Source organism: Gymnoscopelus microlampas (assembly GCF_963454915.1).
Source record: "Gymnoscopelus microlampas genome assembly, chromosome: 7".
NCBI classification, from domain to species: domain Eukaryota; kingdom Metazoa; phylum Chordata; class Actinopteri; order Myctophiformes; family Myctophidae; genus Gymnoscopelus; species Gymnoscopelus microlampas.
In genome coordinates, this window is record NC_139944.1 from 38,098,210 (window position 1) to 38,119,262 (window position 21,053).

Sequence of the window (21,053 nt, forward strand, 5' to 3'; positions counted from 1 at the left end):
GATCGAAGGATGACAACAATTTGTGTTAGAGCATTGGTTCTCAAAGTGGGGTCCGGGGACCCCCAGGGGTCCTTGAGGGAGTTCCAGGGGGTCCCCAGCTAAATGATAGATTAGGCACCAAATGGACCCTTGTGGGTATGTAACTCTGAGAGTGTACAAATGGAACCAAGGGTCCATTTGGTTCCATTTGTACACTCTCAGAGTTAAATTGACATAGATTTCACAATATAAATTGCGGTCCAAGTGATAGAAATGCCATTAAATGGGGGTCTGTAGCCCTAATGCATGTCAAACTGGGGGTCCTTGAAATTAAAATGGTTGAGAATCACTGCTAGAGCTGTTAAAAAAATCTTCTCTTATGGGGGTCCCTGGCATATCTTTTGAAATGGGGGTCCGCGGGCTAATAAGTGTCAATTTGGGGGTTCTTGACATGAAAAAGTTTGAGAACCATTGTGTTAGAGACCCTGGTGGAGGTTGGCCCAAAGCTAGAAAACATGACACAAATCTTGGCGACAGTAACTCAGGGGACCCAAAATAGGCATAGCCCTCCCCTGTTGTGAAATGGCTAAAAAAACAAAACAAAAAAAAAACAGCTTTTTTTTTTTTTTTTTCTAATATTTTTTATCCCACGATTTTGTAACCCACATTTTTTCACCCAGTGCCAATTGCCTATGTAATCCTGGGCACGACCTACCCTCTGCCAGCCTAGGGAGAGCCCAAGCTGAAGCTCATGCCTCCTTCAATGCATGAGGAGCAAGCAGGCCGCTTCTTATCACCCGACAGGGGGGAGTTTCCCTGGTTGGACATAGCGCGTGGAAGGAACACGTTATTCCAACCAGTTCCCTTCTCCTCCATCACACTGCAAAAAAAACAAGGTTTCCGGCTATGAAAACCGATGAATATGAGATGTAAACTCAGAGAATTTACAAGAATTTACAAGAGTTTTCCACTCGGAAAACTCAAAGTTTTGTAGGTCGGTAAACTCCTGTATGGTACCAAATTAAGTATGCGTGACCCCCTGCTGGGGTTGCTGCCAGAAAATCACACCTTCAGCCCTGACCTAGATTTCCACAATTTGGTAGGGGGGAGATCCCCCCTCCCTCCTCCCTATCTCGAGCAATGCTACTGAGCATGTGCAATAAGCCACCTATGATTGGCTGTGACGTAGGTGGGCATCCCGCCCTCATTTTGGGGGTCACATTGTGTGGGGGGGGGGGGGGGGTGGGGCTCACAAGGTGACCCCCCCCTCCTAGGGATCTTGGGGGGGGGGGGGGGGGGGCCCCCCCCCCTTATTTTATTTATTTATATTTATTTATATATATATATATATATATATATATATATATATATATATATATATATATATTTATTTATATGTTATGTATGCATTTATTTAGCTATATACACACACACACACACACACACACACACACACACACACACACATGATTCTGAAAACAAATAGGCAACAATCTCAGTCAGGTAAATTGTGTTTATTGATAAAAAAAGAAACATATGAATATATATATATTTTCTTAAAGCGAACATTTGTTACTCAAATCTTTGTTTCTGGGGATTCTACAAATATCTTCTAAAACAGTAAAAAAAAAATCCCCAGGGGTCCTTGAGGGGGTTCCAGGGGGTCCCCAGCTAAATGATGGATAGGAACCAAATGGACCCTTACGGGTCTGTAACTCTGAGAGTGTACAAATGGAACCAAATCTGCTCCAAAATCGTGGAAAATGTGTGCAAATCTTTGAATATATATATTTTCTTAAAGCGAACATTTGTTACTCAAATCTTTGTTAGTTGACTTGATTCCAGAGAAGCCAGTTTCAGAGTGCAGACTGCAGACTGTAGACACCTCCACCCCACCCCCGACCTGTTCAAAGCCTCCATCAAAACCTAGCATTTAAGCTTTTGAACTGTATGTGAAAGGCTAACACAATTACCTGCTTAGATAAAATAAAACAAATCAATAAATATGTTGTAGCACATGTAAAAGTTTCAGCTAATAGCTTAGCTAGCATACTATAATAATTCAACCAAGACAAGCAGGAAGAATACCCAAACTGAGCAGCATAAAACAGCATGAAAATAAAGTTTAGCTTGTGTTTAGCTTGATGTAAACAAGCCATAGGCTTTTTGGGGTTTAAAATCCTCTTAGCAGACCTTGTATTGAACTGTAGGTTACTTGCTCTTTTTTTTTAGCAAACTGCTAATAAAGTATTCAATCAAAATCAAACAAAGGAATACACAATAATCTATAACTTAAAGAGATCTGTACAGCATGTAAATCCACTTACTTTCTTAGTTTTCACTCCTCTCTGCTTGGCTCCTTTTCTGATTTGAATTTGGTGAACAAAGGGACTCAATGGGGTCCTGGAAGGGCCCAAATAAGGACCTTTAGCTGTCCTGAGAAATGCCTGACCAAATAAACAATAAATAAATAACAATAAAATACTAACTGAATACTAAATACAATGGGCTTGCCTGTCTTAAGGTAAATGTGTAATAATGCATAAAAGCAAACATCACCAGCCTTTATCAACATAACATGTGCTGCTGTAAATGAACACCCGTGTCTCTCTCTCTCTCTCTCTCTCTCTCTCTCTCTCTGTCTCACACACACACACACACACACACACACACACACACACACACACACACACACACACACACACACACACACACACACACACACACACACACACACACACACACACACACACACACACACACACACACACACCATCCCCCTTCACACCTCAAGCAAGCTCGCTTGCTTAGGCTACTCCCCTGTTAGTCCAGGGGCCAACACTGATATTTTCACAAATTGGTACCACCTAAGGTGACCGTAAAGTTTTTGTATTTTTGTCTTCCTACATGTCTCTAGTTTATATTTTGGTATGATAACCCTTCCAATCTTCTAGCTTAATGGCAGTTATCACTACCTACTGGCTAATGTATCCGGTAGGAGACACAAAGTAGAATCTTTGTGTCTCCTACCGGAAATACACCCGGGCATCAAATTATTGCGACAAAAAACAAAATATATCCATGTATTCGAGGCTTCATGGGGTGTGCAATTGATAACTTCTCAGATTTTTGGTGTTTGCAAAAAGACTGCTTTCCATAAGCTTGTAAAAGTTGACCCTCCTTCGGTCTAGGGTGGTCATAGCTGAATGGGTAGAGAGTCCCCCTGGGAAACTTAAAGGAGGAGTTCACCCAAAAAAATATTTATTTTCTATCAATTGCACACCCTATGAAGCCTTGAATACATGGCTTTATTTTGTTTTTTGTCGCAATAATTTGATGCCCGGGTGTAGGAGACACAAAGATTCTACTTTGTGTCTCCTACCGGATACATTAGCCAGTAGGTAGTGATAACTGCCATTAAGCTACAAGATTGGAAGGGTTATCATACCAAAATATAAACTAGAGACATGTAGGAAGACAAAAATACAAAAACTTTACGGTCACCTTAGGTGGTACCAAAATATGGCCTGGCCCCTGGACTATGTCTGTCTTTGAGTGTCTTCCCACAGGTCCTGCAGGCTGGGCATTGGGTTTTCTGAAAAACTTGTGTCCAAAACAGTTACTTTTCAGGATTCCATTTAAAAAAGCATTTGATGCTTTTGTGTGACGCTGTAGTATGAAGAAGTAGGGCGTTTATCTAATAAAAAACATAAGATGGAGATAAGAGGTTTCTTTTCGACAACAGCGATATAGCAGCAACTAATTTGGTCTTCTTCAGTTTAGTCTTTGGTTTGCACACATCCACTCACTTACTGATTCTACAGACTAACACACTCCATGCCATTCTTTGTTATATTTAAGTTAAATATATGATATTATTGTATACACTTTTAAACCAGCCGTGTGTCTTCCTCCTTTTTGTTATGGCCTACGAGCCAGGTCGTAACAGTGTACAGTAGGTAAGATACCCGCAGCAGCACATAAAGCAGACATGTCCAAAGTCTGGCCCAGGGCCCAAGCGTGACACACAGGCAAAGGTGGACACACGCACGCACGCACACGCACACACACACACACACACACACACACACACACACACACACACACACACACACACACACACACACACACACACCATTAAGTCAGTCACCTATTCGGTGAACAGATATGGGAAATATTCTTATTCACTTAGATTATATATAAAAAAAAGATTAACAAATGAAGCCCTTTTTTAAGCCCTTAACAAAAACATTGAAAAGTATAGTTTTGTTTTGTTCCATTTTTGCTTTGGTAATGGGGAGAGGGAGAGAGAGACCCCCTCTTTAAACAAAGAGTGAATTTGGATGTCAAAGGAAATGGCCAGTCTCCTGCTGGGTCTTTGTCTGGCAGAGGAACGGTAAATCACTGATTTCCAAAGTATATAGACGTATTTCACAGTAAACATTTTCAACTGTAAATTTCCAATTACGTACAAAAACACCAGCAAACTGCAGGTTTACTGAGCAACTGTAAATGCCCAAAAATGCCCATTAATGCCTCTTTTCTTGCAGTGTCAGGCACCCCGGCTGACCAGGGGGAGGCAGTATAGTGACCAGGATTACTACATGTTTTTGTGAGGGTATTAACTACCCTAGGAGACACGGGGAGAACATGCAAACTCCACACAGAGTAGGCCCTTTCACCAACCCCACCTAGGGTATGGGCGCCGATGATGTGGAGGAGAGAAAAAAAAAAAAAAAGAAAAAAAAAAAACAGCTTGACACGTTGTGGGTCATAATCTTATGAATTGAAAAAAAAAAAAGCATTTATATAATTTTCTCCTCCTTTCCAATTGGCCCCCTGGTGTCCCGTGGCAGTCCCCCTGGGGGGGCCACGGCCTACACTTTGAAAGCCACTAACCCAGCTCACAAAGGGTGCGTTCGGAAATACAGCACTGAGCGCCCTGGCCAATACTAACTAATAGGCGAGTGCGCTCCGATGCGCAATTTCCAAACGCACCCATAGTTTGAATGAGTGCAAGTACTGCAGACGCCATTCTCTGACTTCATGCTTAATAAAAATTAATATAGTAAGCAGACATATTCTTCACGTGTCATCTACACCACCCTCTCACTATACTGCAACATCCAGTCACTCCCTCCTGACAGATGAGATGCCAACAGTTACAAACACATCAACCGATCAAACAAACTGAATACTGTACAGCATAACAAAGACAGTGATCGATGATGTCAGCCTTGTGGATACTGGATAGTATACAAATGTTTGCTGTCCTTACTGAGCCCACTCAAATCCATCCCAGTTCTACCGCAGGGATGACAACAGCAGTTTTTCTCAACCATGGGGTCCCGGCCCCCCCTTGGTGGGTGGGGGCGTGACAGGGGAGTGAAACCTTGTTTGATTGGAGGTAGTCCAACATTTTAAATATGTTGCACAAAAGCATTATAGCCACAAATGCCACACAAAATTAGGGTTTTGTCAAAAAAAACGTTTAAAAAAATAGCTAAAATTGCAGATCTAAAAGATATTTTTGCTATTCATCATACGAGAAGTATATAAGGCTTATGTGGTTGACATAAGCCTTAAAGGGGAATACCACTCATTTTCAACATTGAACCATGTCTTTAACTCATCCAGTGCCACATGACGTCAAAGACGTCACGTGGCCTGATGCCCCGTGCGCCACATGACGTCAAAGAAGTCATGTGGCGTCTTTTTTGGAAAAACATGTTCAGAACACAAGATATGATGATTTGAAGATTTGCTGCTCCATTCACTCTTTGTTTAACTTCTAACTTAAAAAGGCTGTATCTCGGCTCCTAAGCACTTTTTTTTTTACAATGAATTTAACTGTGGCACTCAGAGCCAAAATTCCATAAATAAGCTGGGCACTGAATACGAGAAGTATATGTGTGGAAATGCTGTGTGGAAATATGAAAAAAGTGAGTCTCACTTCCAGCTGAAACAGAGGGACTTGTAGTAGTTTATAATGGCATTATGGTTACATATCACATTTCACAAGACATAGTACTTGTAGATAATAGAGATCAATTAGCTGAAGATGCTCTAATAAGTCTTAACTTTATATTCAAGACACACTGTTTCAGCCGGAAGTCAGATTCCCCATTCTAGTGAATGCAGCAGCCTAGAGGGCGGAGCCAAAAGTACACCGTGCGTATGTCACTGATCACATGACCTCAATCAATTATCCAGTTCTAGGCAACATAGAAGGTGGGGGTGACGTTTTTCTTATTTCCACACAACAGCTCTAAGGTGTATTAAAGACATAGTTCAATGTTGAAAATGAGTGGTATGCCCCTTTAAGTGGTTTGAATAACACAAGTGTGTGTGTGTGTGTGTGTGTGTGTGTGTGTGTGTGTGTGTGTGTGTGTGTGTGTGTGTGTGTGTGTGTGTGTATGCGTGCGTGTGAGGTGTCTCAGCTTCGTGTCAGATGTAATGGGGGGGCTCCAAGGAAAAAAGGTTGGGAAGCCACTGGACTAAAGTTACAGGAACATGCAGAACCTGCATGTTTCTGTACGCGCACTATTTGACATTTTGGTTATTTCAGGTGTAAACAACATCTACAGTGCAGTGCCCTTTAAAGAGGGGAATGTGACAAACACTAGCTGTCCCTATACTTGTCAGGTTCGCTATCAGTTTACACTATTTCTTTTTTGCAAGGAAAGCTCTTTTTAAATAAATAATGCCACAAACTCACACGTTCCTGAACAAGGGTGGAGAATATCTACAGTATCTACAACATCCAATATGAGTCGAGTCCAAACATTTAAAATGCATTTTGTCACCTTCTTGTGTTTTCTTTTTACTAATCTTGCCACTTGCACCTATAACTCAACGAACAGCCCCCGCACACAAAAAGGCATCGTGTTCAACCAAAGTGTTTGACAAGATTTGGGCTTTTCTCCATTACTGAGCTTGTAGCTTAACCCATTAAGACCTGGAACGCATTTGTGTCATTTTAGATTTCTTTGGGCTATTCAAAAGTAGCAGATCTACAAGCTCATAGCGCGGCACCGAGTGCCGCGCTATGAGCTTGTAGATCTGCTATTTTTGGGGAAAAATCGTGAACATTTGTGTTTTAAAGCAAACATTTTTAACTCCGATCTGTGCTTCTGGGGGCTCCCTGGAACAACATATTTTGAGACGGGGTCCGCGGCCAAATATATGGGGGGTCATTTTGGGGGTCCTTGACATGAAAAAGTTGGTGATATAGCAACATACTGTTAGGATTTAGAAAACATTTTTAGATATGTATTTGGCCGCGGACCCCCATCTCAAAATGTTTTGTTCCAGGGACCCCCCAGAAGATTTGAGTTACAAATGTGCACACATTTTCACGATTTTTCAAAAATAGCAGATCTACAAGCTGCCGCGCTATGAGCTTGTAGATCTGCTATTTTTGAATAGCCAAAGAAATCTAAAGATGACACACAGATGCGTTCCCGGTCCTGCTCCCGGTTCTGCCCCAAAACTATCGGTTGGATATCTGAAGAGTTGTTGACTGTGTTCTCAGGAAAGAGTAAATGTCATGACAGTGGCCTTAGATGTTAGAAGTGCTCTGAGGCGAAAATGTGTCAAAAGGTATACTATGTGTGAAAAAAACAACCTCTAAACAACTAGAGCAGCTAAACCGTGAACCACTGATCTGTGCCTGAGCTGTTAGTGTGATATTACAAGAGAGTAGTGATGTGTTGTTACTGGTCAGGTCTTTTCAACCCGCGATCGACCGACCGAACCCGCTATCCACGAGAGCCTATCTTATTTTATTCACATAAAACAATGGGCCATTTAGCCAGATAGCCAACCCACAAAAAGAATAAAGGAAAGAAAAACAGTGCTTAGAATGAATGAATGAATGAATGAATTGCAATAATTCATTAATGAATTGTTGCAAGACATATGAAACATGAGAACCGTTGCCTACTGTATTTTAAAATGGCATTCAAAATTTCCAGCACGCTCAATCATTAGAATTGACATTCAACTAAAATGTCTAGAATTAGACATGCATCAGCACGCCAGTGTGGATGATTAATCTACAGTGAAACGTTCACCTTTGTGGCCGCGCAGAGCACCTGCAGGAGACTCTGGTATAAGTGATGGCTGACTCAATTATTCAAGTGAACTGTAAGCTCTGTAACGTTTCAATGACAGTGGAGAAATTGTATAAATGCGCAAAATCTAAAAATACAGCCATCAAGAGAGAAAGAGATATATTTATGTACGATATTTGGCTGAATCTGTGAATATATAGCAGTATGGTCCTTTAAACCAAAAATACACAATGGCACAACAAGTATGATTAAACATACACGCAGCCCGACGAGTTATTTTTGCAAGTGGGTCATTAAACATGCAGCAGAGAGTTTCCAGGAGGGAGGAAAGAACTCCCTTTGGTCTGGATAGCCTGAAGGCACATTGCTTAAGAACAATGCCATCTCATAGCCCTAGTACACTGGTCTCAACTGTCCATGTTGGAGTCCATAAAACTGCTTAAATAGCCAGACTAGTATGGACATACTCAACCTCATGCAATAATTAACAATAGTGTACTGTAGAAATGCCATTGGCCGTGCTATAATGGGAGCTGAGACATGTCTATTTCTGTTTCTGCATTTTGGGAAAATTACATTTTCATATCCACTTTTATTTTTTACTTTTGACTGTGATTTAGAATTGAATGCATTTTGTGGAAAAATAAACTTGTGTGAAAAAGTGTTCATTTTTCATTCATTTTATAAACCAAATGGTTCAAATTATTCTTTTGAAGGTGCCAGCATTTACAGTATGTCACATTTCTGCTATTAATAATTTTGCATGAGCAAGTGTCAATGTATTCAAACGGTGGCTCATCTCCTTTCAGAAAGGACACTTAACATGTCCTCGCCTTTTGGTTATAACAGCAATCATGGCCCTCATTACCTGCATTCTACAGGACAGATTCCACCTCTGTATCACACGGGACAATGAATAATTCTAGTAACCCCTCTCCTGCTCATCCAGATGCTGTGGCGCACAGATTATTTATCAGACATATGTGACTCTAGTCTAAGTACAGTACATTTAACGGCTCCGATCTCCAGTCAAGTTGGATTGTCAATCATGGTGCCATCTGCTGGAACCTAATACAAGGCTCACCAACAAGGTCATATCCAAGGGCTCAGCCTCACCCGCGTGACTCCTTTAATCTGGATGAAAATATTAGAGGCATCATGGCTGACAGCCTTTAATCATTTTAACGTCGCATTAAAAGAAGCCTCCCCTCTTTGTGTACGGTACAACGCGGGAGTGTTCACTGACCAGTGTTGATTTCGTCAACTGAAACTATGACGACTATCTTTTTTTCACTGACGAAAACTAAATAAAAACGAAATGAAAACTAAGCTATGATGACTAAAACTAAGATTAAATATACTGACAATTTCGTCAACAAATAAAAACTAGACTAAGATGTTATGGAGGGATCTAGTGGAGAAGAGATCCAGTTAAACTAATAGACAAGTCATTTTATGTTTGGTTGCGCTCGGGTGTTGACACTCTGAAAATAGCAGATCTTCAAGCTCACAACGCGTCGCAGCGCGACGCGTTGTGAGCTTGTAGATCGGCTATTTTCAGCATGCGACCAAGTGTAAAATCAGCCATTACGACGCCATCAAGGCACCGCCAAAATATATTTTAGTCAACTAAATCAACTGTAAATTTAGTCGACTATAACCGTATGATATTTAGTCGACTAAAACTAGACACAGACTAAAACATTTCAGGTGACTAAAATATGATTAAAACTAAATTGAATTTGATTCAAAAGACTATGACTAAAACTAAATCAAAATGTGCTGTTAAAATCAACACTGTCACTGACACTGCTATAGGACTAGTTCAGTGGTGGAAAAAGTACTCAAATTCTTTACTTAAGTAAAAGTACCAATACTGCAATATAAAAATACTCTTGTTATAAGTAAAAGTCCAGAATTAAAATCTTACTTGAGTAAAAGTACGAAAGTATTGGCATCAAAATGTACTTAAAGTACCAAAAGTAAAAGTACTAAATATTTGAAAATAGCAGATCTACAAGCTCACAACGCGTCGCGATGCGACGCGTTGTGAGCTTGTAGATCGGCTATTTTCAAATAGCCCAGGTATAAAATAGGGCTAAAGTGGTTAATGTATGTTTCATTATATCATAGTTTATAGTTTTCAAGTAAATGTAGTGGAGTAAAAGTACAATATTTGCCTCTGAGATGTAGTGGAGTAGAAGTAGAAGTATTGGAAATTGGAAATACTCAAGTAAAGTACAAATACCTCAGAATTGTACTTAATAGTACAGTACTTAAGTAAATGTACTTTTCACCACTGGTTATGTGTGCCTTTGGTGTCGCTCAGTCTGAGCACATCATGGCATGCAGCCCACACTCTGGTCAAATATTCATGAACACTACACTACAGGATCCACCTACCATAGAAAGAGAGCTTTCCTTTTACGGTGTTCATCCCACGGGAATTCTCGGCCACACATTCGTACGTGCCGGCGTCCTCCTGCTGGAAGTACGGGATTTCCAGGACGCCGCTGGCTTTCCTCACGTCCACTTTCCTGGCAAAAGGGACGCCATCTACCCGCCTCCAGTTTATCGAGGGGACAGGGCTGGAGAGATGAAATGTGAGAGATTCATTACGTTCAAAAGATCTGGCTTTGCTCATAGAACACAATAGGGCTGTTGTAGTAATTGGCGTTCACCCATAGCTTTGACTGCAGTGCACGGCATTATAAAGGAAACCACACTAAAGTGGCCTTTTAACTTAAGACTTAAAAAGGGGAATTTTGGACCACGGTTTTCTTACCTTTTCTATAATGTTATGATATCCTAGGATGCAGTAGTGGAAAGTAACTAAGTACATTTACTTAAGTACTGTACTTAAGTACAATTTTGAGTTATTTGTACTTTACTTGAGTATTTCCAATTTCCAATACTTGTACTTCTACTCCACTACATCTCAGAGGCAAATATTGTACTTTTACTCCACTACAATTATTTGAAAACTTCAGTTAGTAGTTACTTTTCAGATATAAACTATGATATAATGAAACATACATTAACCACTTTAGCCCTATTTTATACATAGGCTATTTGAAAATAGCAGATCTACAAGCTCCCAACGCGTCGCATCGCGACGCGTTGGGAGCTTGTAGATCGGCTATTTTCAAATATTTAGTACTTTTACTTTTGGTACTTTAAGTACATTTTGATGCCAATACTTTAATACTTTTACTCAAGTAAATTGTTTTATTTTGGACTTTTACTTGTAACAGAGTATTTTTATATTGCAGTATTGGTACTTAAGTAAAGAATTTGAGTACTTTTTCCACCACTGGGATGAATGGTACAGTAGAAAAAAATCATAACTGCATCCCCGGGTCCGCCACAGCTAAAAAACGTCAACGCCCACCGGAAGTCTCGCTAAGACGAGATTCAAATCTCGTCTAGCGAGACTTTCGGTGTGGCTCATTCAAGACAATCACGTTGCATAGTGTTCTGTCACTATGAACGTCAAAATCTACCGCCAGGCCCATTGCCATGCGTTTTTAGCTTTGGCGGACCCGGGATGGAGTTATGAATTTCTTCTACTGTACCATTCATCCTAGGATGTCATAACATCATAGAAAAGTAAGAAAACCTTAGTCCAAAATTCCCCTTTAACACATTGATTGCCTAGATCGAGTTAACTCAATTTTTATTTTTATTTTGACCCAAAGACCAAGAAGATCTAGACTCCCATCCACTTCCTTGTTAACTTAAAACTTAAAAATTCTGTATCTCGGCTCCTGAGTACTTTTTTTTTTTCAATGAAAAATCTCTTGGCATAAAACTGAAAGAAAATCTGAAAGAATTCTGCCAGTGAATGTGTTAAGCATTACTTATACATAAAGCATGAAACTAACATCTAAGAGGTGCAGCCATGGTTGATATACACATGAAAAATATCAATGCCGCCTTTCTACTAACATTTTTCTTTTAAAATATGTCAGTGAGCTGTGGTAATTAAGCTTGAGTTGTACATACTTCCCCAGAGCGAAGCATTCCAGTTTTACAGTGGATCCTTTGGCTACGTGGACAACCTCTGGAAATTGTACTTCGATCTTTGGCTCATATTCGCCCATCACACCTGAAGGATAAATGCAAAAGACAAAAGCTTTAGTCAGTGTCTACAAGACCAAAGCCCTGCTAGTGAAGCATAGGGTCCATCCTCTGTGGAGAGCATGAAAGTGCACACAGTCACATTTATTAGTTTTCTGACATTGCCACTAGAGTTCATAAAGCAGAAGAAGGTTGAAATATTCTTGGTTTGGTTAGCATACAGGGATATTAAACCTTTAAGACCGGGAACGCAGCATCTGTGTATATTTTTTAGATTTCTTTGGGCTATTCAAAAATAGCAGATATTTGCTATTTTTGAAAAGTCGTGAAAATTCGTGTCAAAATCTTGGATTATATATATTTTAAAAGCGAACATTTGTAAAATATTTAGTTCCAGGAACCCCCAGAAGCAAAGATTTGAGTTACAAATGTCCGCCAAAAGAAAGTTCAAATATTTGCACAACTTTTCCTGATTTTTTCAAAAGTAGCAGATCTACAAGCTCATAGCGCGGCACTCGGTGCCGCGCTATGAGCTTGTATATCTGCTATTTTTGAATAGCCCAAAGAAAATGTTAAATGACACACAGATGCTGCAGTCCCGGTCTTAAAGGGTTAACAAACACCTTCAAAGGCTTCGAACCCGGGGGCAGGAACCTGTGCCCAAAAGGCATTACTATTTCAGCTAAGTGCTCAAACAGATGCTGTGTGGATGGAGGTTCTAGCCAGGACCCCCCGCTGTTATCATATGACAGTCAAAAAACACGTTTGAAGCACAGCGCCCTGCTGCTAAGAATTTAGAATATTTTTACACATCTAGCACTCAATAGCCTCTGTGCTTAAAACATGTGCTGCTCTCAGCTCTGCTGGAGAATGCTCAAACGGTGGCTCACTTCCTTTTGAAAGATTGAGGAGAGAAAGAAGCCAAAAGGGTAGTGGTAGTTCTCCAGCGGAGCGGACACACAGTCTAAAACCTGATTTATACTCACAGGAAGGTGTCGCACGTCAAAAATAGATGATCTACAACCCCACAATGTGTCGCATCTGCAACATATTTTATTTACATTTGGGCTTGATATTACACTTATTACACTGGTACTGGTCAAATTTTTAAAAACATGTTGTAGCAATGTAGCCTGGTAAACCCTCCCTCCAGAAATCTCATTTCCATTTGATTTCTGGTGTGAGTCTGGCCTGAACGCCCATTGTGGGGGTTTCTAGTGCATTACCAAATAACCGAGCCTATCAGCGTCGTCGCTCATCGTTCTGTGATTGACAGCGACAGTTGGCCAATCAGGTGGCGAGTTCGAGTGAGCCCGAATGAAGCCGAGTGCAGCCTGAGTGCGCCGACAAAAGACGAATGGCAGCCATTGTTGTTTCTGCGAGTGCCTTCACTTCTTACTTCCGTTTTTAAAAAGGCCTCAAACTTCTTTTTTGAGGCACGGAATTTACTATTAAGATATCGTTTGGATAGAATTTAGTTGTTCATATATGTGGTCAATTAATCATGACAGAGCCTATTTAAAAATATAAATTTAGAGAACCGGCAGGGGCGGGGAGTGACACGCATGTATCCCAATAAGGCAACCTATTTTGGGCATGGTCGTCTCAAAAGTCCCGTTGCGTCACATAGTCTGGAGGTGGTAAAAATGAACTGCTGATTGGCTGAAGGGGAAAAACGATCATTGGCTGAAGGGGTTGTCAGTCAACGGTATTACTCCCGCCCAACTCCAGCCCACAGCCAATATTGCAGAATGGGCGATCAGGCCAGACTCACTCCAGAAATCAAATGGAAATGGAGATTTCTGGAGGGAGGGTTTACCAGGCTAGTAGCAATGATCAGGGTTGCCAGATCTGCTTATTACAATTTCCCCGCAAGATTTTATTTGAAAATAGCCGATCTACAAGCTCACAACGCGTCGCATCCGCGTTGTGAGCTTGTAGATCTGCTATTTTCAAATAGCTGATGTACAGTATATGTTAAAGTGCTCATGTGGCCCATAGTCGCTTCTTTTGGGCAGGTTTTCCAAGACCTGGTTGCTTGTTTCTCTCACAGAATCTGGCAACACTGGCAATGATAATGGGAAAAAAAGTCTCAGCAAGCCAGTATCTGTTTACCCCTACTTCTGGTGCCCTTGCTCAGACCACACCCATCTTTGAACTCGGCCTTTCTTTGTGATCTCAACTACACACTAAACTATAAAGTTAGATGACAACATCTTGCACAGTTCAGGCAGATAACTAACAAATAGATTGAAAACATTTCTTTATTTATAAATAAATATTCATATATTTTTGTGTGAACATTATTTGATCTTGGCGTTCAGGCTCTGCTATAATATTACTCCCTGCTCAGCACTATTAGAATACAACCATTTAAGAGCAGGGAGATACACATAATGTCCCCCCAGGGGATAAACAGAACTCGTAGGAAAAGCAGAGCCCGCACTGGTGGTGGTGCTGGGGCGGTGGTGGGGGCAAACAAGCGCATAATGTAAACCTCTCGAGGGTCTCTGCCCGAACTAACTCGCAGGCTATGCATCATTTGTGACACTACTACAACACACTGGCGTTGGCAAAATCTGTTCACAGACAGACATACTGTATAAACACTCCCACATTCACGAGGTGAAAACAATGCCAGCCACGCTGTCGCACAGACGCGTCGCTAGGTCTCTACTAGGTCGGGGGCTTAGCCCCGCAGGCAATGGGCACATGCAAGCGCGCGCAGCGCGCGTGCATGTGCCCCTCCTCCCGCGCGCGTGCGCGCGATTTTTTTCGCGGATTTCGCGGATTAGGGTGCTTTTCCCCCCGTTTTTTGTTACCTTATTTCGGTTTTAGGGTTAGGGGTAGGGTTAGGTTAGGGTGATAGATATATAATTCAAAAAAAAAAAAAAAGCTTTTAATTTTTTAATTTTTTTTTTTTTTTTTATTGGTGGCTTTGGACAAAACATTGGTGGCTATAGCCACCGAAGCCCACCCCTAACGACGCCACTGCTGTCGCAGCTGGTAATTAACATTCCTTTTTTTGACTGTTTAGAAGGCTTGAGATTTTACATCCCTGTGAAATTTATGCTTACAGCTATGAACTAAAATCCCAATGGGTGCTGTCATTACATCTACAAAGTCTTTCCGCCATTTACTGTCAGCAGAGCAGTTCCAGTATTTGTCACTCACTCAATGAGTGGGGAGAGTGGTATATATTGATTTTGGCTTTCTAGGCTGTTTGACTTCTTCACGTCAACAAATCAAAACTGTCCATCATCTTTCGGACTAACAGATGTGAATTTTGTTTGAATGAATTTTCTCGTCACATGAATGTTTATCTCCGCCTAGCCTCGGAAACCCATGCCTTTTGTTTCAAAAGAAAAAAAGTCTGGGAGAACCTTGCAGGAACGCTGGTCTTAGGACCTTGTTATCTCCTAACCAATCAGAGTGCAGAGGGGCGTCGCTCTAAATTTGGTGACGTCAGCGTGCTCCGTGCACAGGCCGGGGGGGGGGGGGGGGGGGGGGCATAGATTGGTGAAGCAATAGGAAGCAGCGTTGGAATCCAGCGCCTGGGTTTGGATCCGCCCTTCAAGACCATCGATTGGGCTCGTTCTTTCAGTCTAATCTCCGCCAGGCCTGAAAGGATTTCGCCCATCTGTCTGTGTGTCCGTGGCTAATCTTGCAATCTACTACACTGATCAGTGTCAAATTTCTTGTGCATTCTGCACGACAAGGAACTGAAACCTTGAATATTCTTAAAATCATTCTTATGGTGGTGCTACAACAGCCTAATTCACATTTTGCTGTCCTTAAACGGATGGTTTCAGTCTCTGATTGTCATTTGATGAGTCCTGTGGTAAAATACTCAATAAAAACACACCTAGGACTGTATGTATCAGTATGCACTAACATCTTATTTACAATATTCACTGTACTGCAGAAGGCTGGAGGCACTCTGCTCTGCGTCGTGCCTCACTATGCCTCGTGGCCGTTCTAAAATCCACGGTAAACCATGGCCTCTTGTGGCTTATTGCTTTATTTGAGTCCATACTGTTTGGCTGTTATTGTCTTCCCTAGGGGCCTGTTTTAACAAAATTACCGTCTATCAATGAACCAATCAGTCCCAAACTTGAATCAAATGTTGCAGGGCCTCTGAGTGCAAATCCTTTCACTTCTGACCGTGTGTCATAGCAACACTATTTTCCCCTGCGATTTCCTCAGGTCTCGACGGCTTCAACCTTTTACCTGTGCCGGGGCAACCACAATTTGCACTTTCCCCAAATTGCCTTGTTTGTATTACTTTCATAGACTGACTTATTGCCACACTTTGGCTGCCGGCTCTAACTACTTTATTATATTTCATTTTATGTCAATTTGAACAGACATGGGGGCCACTGTCATTTACAGTTACGCACTGATTCGTATTCCTGTACAAGTAGAACTGACACAAGGTATTAATTATCAGCATACTTTATCAAAGCCTTTCGCCAATGGCCTTTTCATACGCGCACAATGCCAAACGAATGTCATTACAAGGACCACACAGACATAATGATGGAGGCGTGTGCCTCCGCTGAGTGCCCCTTTCTATATTTCTACAAATTAGCCTTACCTTCAAATGGTGCCAGAAAAAGCTATTCTTGGTTTCAAAAGAAGCTGTTTTACGACACGCTTTTTCAACACTACGGTTAAAATGGCTCTCGAGGTGGAGGAAACAGGCAAATTTAATCTCTTTGATTTTGTGAGGCATGTGTTATCTGGGTGGTTGCCTGAAAGACAGTGAAAGCTAATTCAGATCCTTATCATGACTTGTCCAATACCACAGCCCTATAACCTATGTTAACGAGACAGGTATAAGAGGAGTCTAGTAAATTTATACCAAAAGCCTTTTGTAGGAGACACCTGTTTAATGTGACCCTCTTGATTGGTATTGATGGTTTGATACCAGAGCACTACTTCAACATCAATTAAATAAAGGAATTCACCAAAGGGGTGAATTGCTCTGGTATCACTTGGAAAATGGATTTCTCAAATCTGTTCAAACATCACATAATCACATAATTCACTGCTTAGTCACAATCAGGTAAACAACATTATACAGTAGTAAATGTGTAAAATTAATTCCCCAAGGAAACCAACTTGAAACAGACATCATTACACCTCATCAAAATATCAGAAGCGAAGTGAAGTACTGTATAAGTCAACTGTGTTTTTATGCACACTACACTATCCATCTAATCTTAGAGCTAATTAAAAAAGACCCAGTCCAGAGCGACATGTGTAAAAAGTGATGACCCACATCTGCCAATGTACTAGTGTTCAAAATGTGATAAATGCAATGATAGTTATTGAATTAGAAATGCGAGAAAAGTTACAGGTATCTGTACTATCTGGGCAAGGCACCATATTGTGTTACCACCCATCTTTACAGGTAGTGGCAACATTTGAAGATAGATTGGTTGCTGAGTCTGTTTCCCCATGTGTGAATAATAGCAGAGTAGTCTTTGAGTGGTACTAATAATATTCTAATGGGTCGAGGTATCACTGTATCCATTTCATACTGTGTTCAACATTGAACATTCATCTCTTTAAATGCTGTTTGGCTGGGTTTTTTTTGTTTGGTATCCTTTCCTCCCAATGAACATGAGCCCTGACCAACCTGCAGGAGTCTCTAATGCAGTGACAGAGATCCCCATGCGGAAAAACAACCAGCTGTGTTCATTGGAACACACAGCCAAACCAAAGGCACCGTGGAGCATTCAAACCCCAGTCTCCATGGTGGTACAGGCAGGAACTTTACCCCTGAGCCATCCAAACACCCCAGAATATTGCATCTTAACTCTAAATGTTACAGCCCTCTTTTCTTTTTTGCTTTCTCCCCCTATTTCTCCCCAATTTAGTCGTTATGCCAATTGATTCCTCCCCACACACATTTCTGTGTTGTCACTGCTGTTGTATCCTACTGACTCAACCACCAGTGAGGAGCCCCCACCGGGAGGATGTAGAGCCTTCGTCCTACTCCTCCCGCCCACCAGTGTTGTTTTTGACAGCACATTTTGATTTAGTTTTAGTCAAAGTCTTTTGAATAAAAATCCATTTAGTTTTAGTCATATTTTAGTCATCTGAAACGTGTAAAGTTTTAGTCGACTAAATATCATAAGATTATAGTCGACTAAATCTACAGTTGATTTAGTCGACTAAAATGTATTTTGGCGGTGCCTTAATGGCGTCGTAATGGCTGATTTTACACTTGGTTGCATGTTGAAAATAGCAGATCTACAAGCTCACAACGCGTCGCAGCTGCTATTTTCAGAGCGCAACACCCGAGCGCAACCAAACATCAAATGACTTGTCTTTTAGTTCTACTGGATCTCTTCTCCACTAGATCCCTCACTAACATTTTACGTCTAGTTTTTATTTGTTGATGAAATTGCCAATATATTTAGTCTTAGTTTTAGTCATCATAGCTTAGTTTTTATTTAGTTTTTATTTAGTTTTCGTCAGTGAAAAAAGGTAGTCGACCAACATTTTTCGCCATCGTTTTAGTCGACGAAATCAACACTGCCGCCCAACACTCCCTATTGACAGGTACCGACCCAGCCCGTATAGGATTACGTGCAGTGACAATTATCATCCTCCCCGCCCCAGCTTCCCTTCCCCGAACACGGGCCACTGTTCGTGTAGACGCTCGACAAAACCAAATGTACCACATGGTGGATTTGAAACCCCACAACCTGTGGGCAGGCACTTTACCACTGTGCCATCAAAGGGCAATTTTATTGTCTTCTGTAAGATTACATAAAAATGGAGAAGAACATCCTTCTGGGACAAAGGTCCACAATTAGATTGCTTGCAGAGGAGGATAACCTTTCCACCGGAGTGGCTTGATAAGGCCAACCTAAAGCATTGGATCAACACACCGAAGGACATGCCGAAATTAGGAGAGAAAAAGCTAATTAACCTTTGCATTTCATTTGTATTCCTCAAGTCCACTTGTCCTACTTTATATTTTCCCCCAAAAAGCAAAACAAGGTTGGCTTTTTATTATGTCCATGGGGCAAATCCAGTGCAATATTTACCACGTCTCTTTCATAAACCTTTAAGACCTGAAGGCAATTCTACAAATGTCTTCCAATTCCCAACAGTATTCAGAAAAACGTATGTTTCCATATCAGTGGTGCAAAAACTTTTCCAATTCAAGGACCCCCAAACTTATATGTATTTGGCCGCAGACCCCCATCTCAAAATATTTTGGCTATTTTTGAATAGCCAAAGTGTAAACAAACAAAAAGTGACACAGATGCGTTCCAGGTCTTAATGGGATAAACCAACCAAATATCTTCAGCGCTGTAAGAGAGAGCTGGGTTTATCCAGGGCACATTTCAGGGAGAACTAACTACTATTATCACTTTCAAACGTTATAACGGTGGTAATGAAGGGTGGATGTATAGGGCTCACCATCACTGCGTAGCACTAGTGGTGTCGGTGGCCCCTGAACCCTGGTCTTTGTGACAGTGTTGGTCACCACACAGGTGTAGTTGCCCACGTCAGAAGGTTCCACTTTGGCGATGTACAGGTTCCCCGTCTCCTGGGAGATAAAACGGCGAGTGTCCTGCTTCACGAACGACGGGTACTCGTTAAAAATCCAGGTGAATATCAGGTCTGTGGAGGAAAAAAAAGAGGAACATGTTAAAATAAAACTAAACTATAATGCAGTTGAAAAGGTGTCACATCAAATACTCTTTTCAAAATACCATAGAATACCTTTCCTTTCATTTTATTAAAAATAAATATTGTACCGCTACAACTATATGAAAACATTAGTAACATTAGTTGTAGCTACTTTGTAGATTTTTATTATTATTACAAAACACACCAACCACTTCAGCCCTATATATATTTCGGCCGTTTGAAAATAGCAGATCTACAAGCTCAGAATGAGATCGGCTATTTTCTAAAACATTTCATACATTTTGAACTTGTGAAATGGGACATTCTGCACAATGAGTACTTTTACTTTTGGTACTTTACGTATATTTTGATGCCGATCATTTTGTACTTTTACTACAAGTACATTTTGAATATGGAACTTGAAACAGAGTATATCTACATTGCAGTATTGAAACTTGTACTAAAACATGTAAGTACTTCTTTCATCACTGACAAAAAGCAATATGATCTTTCTAGTGGGGCTGCTGCTGAATCCATAATGAGAATTCCTTGATCATTCTATTTCATAGCATCCTAAAAGCATAATAAACTCTTGACACCAGAACGTTTCATAAAAGCTGCAAGATAAGTCTAGATTACAGGGAACATTCCCTGAAAATAGCCGATCTACAAGCTCACAACGCGTCATGTTGTGAGCTTGTATTTAAAGAGAGCAAAAGGTAGGTTAGGGTGCAGAGCATATTATTAGCAAGAACTGTAAGTGTCAGACGGCTATAATCAATGAGCACTCTGGAAGTTTAAATGTCAGCATATTATGTCCAACGTCACATCACTGTGTAGAAATGTTTCAAAATGAACCAAACACACGCTGACCTTTAAGCAAGACATTGCATGTGAATGATGTTACATAGCGAAATCAGCTTCGGTGGGGGTTCAACCAGTCTAATTGACAGACACAGCCTCTAGTATATTTCCCTGCTGAGTCAAATCAAACCCTTTCCACTTGTTAGTAGGCTGGTAATTAAACAACATGGTCTTGGAGGACTCCTTCCCTTATATCCGTCCAAACCGCCCGGCCATTTATCTCAGCATGTCCTTGCAGTCCAGCTGGCTGTTAGAAAAAACAGGTACAGTACAAGAGAGACGGTGGAGCCGGCCAATTGATGTAGCTCTAAGCCAGGGCTTGGGCTTTGCATTGTGTGTGTGCCTCTGTGTGTGCGTGTGCGTGTGCGTGTGTGTGCGTGTGCGTGTGCGTGTGTGTGT

At 41.1% G+C, this 21,053-nt stretch overlaps 1 protein-coding gene across 1 annotated transcript in view; it reads right to left on the reverse strand.

Annotated features, from left to right (window-relative positions):
• The window catches only part of cntn4 (contactin 4), a 181,709-nt gene that overhangs the window by 75,679 nt on the left and 84,977 nt on the right, over positions 1-21,053 (reverse strand). The window contains exons 5-7 of the mRNA XM_084061172.1: positions 19,578-19,781; positions 12,060-12,162; positions 10,458-10,642 (exon numbers count right to left, since the gene is read on the reverse strand). Of these exons, the coding sequence (XP_083917298.1) occupies positions 10,458-10,642; positions 12,060-12,162; positions 19,578-19,781 (492 nt within the window). The remainder of the gene's footprint in view (positions 1-10,457; positions 10,643-12,059; positions 12,163-19,577; positions 19,782-21,053) is intronic.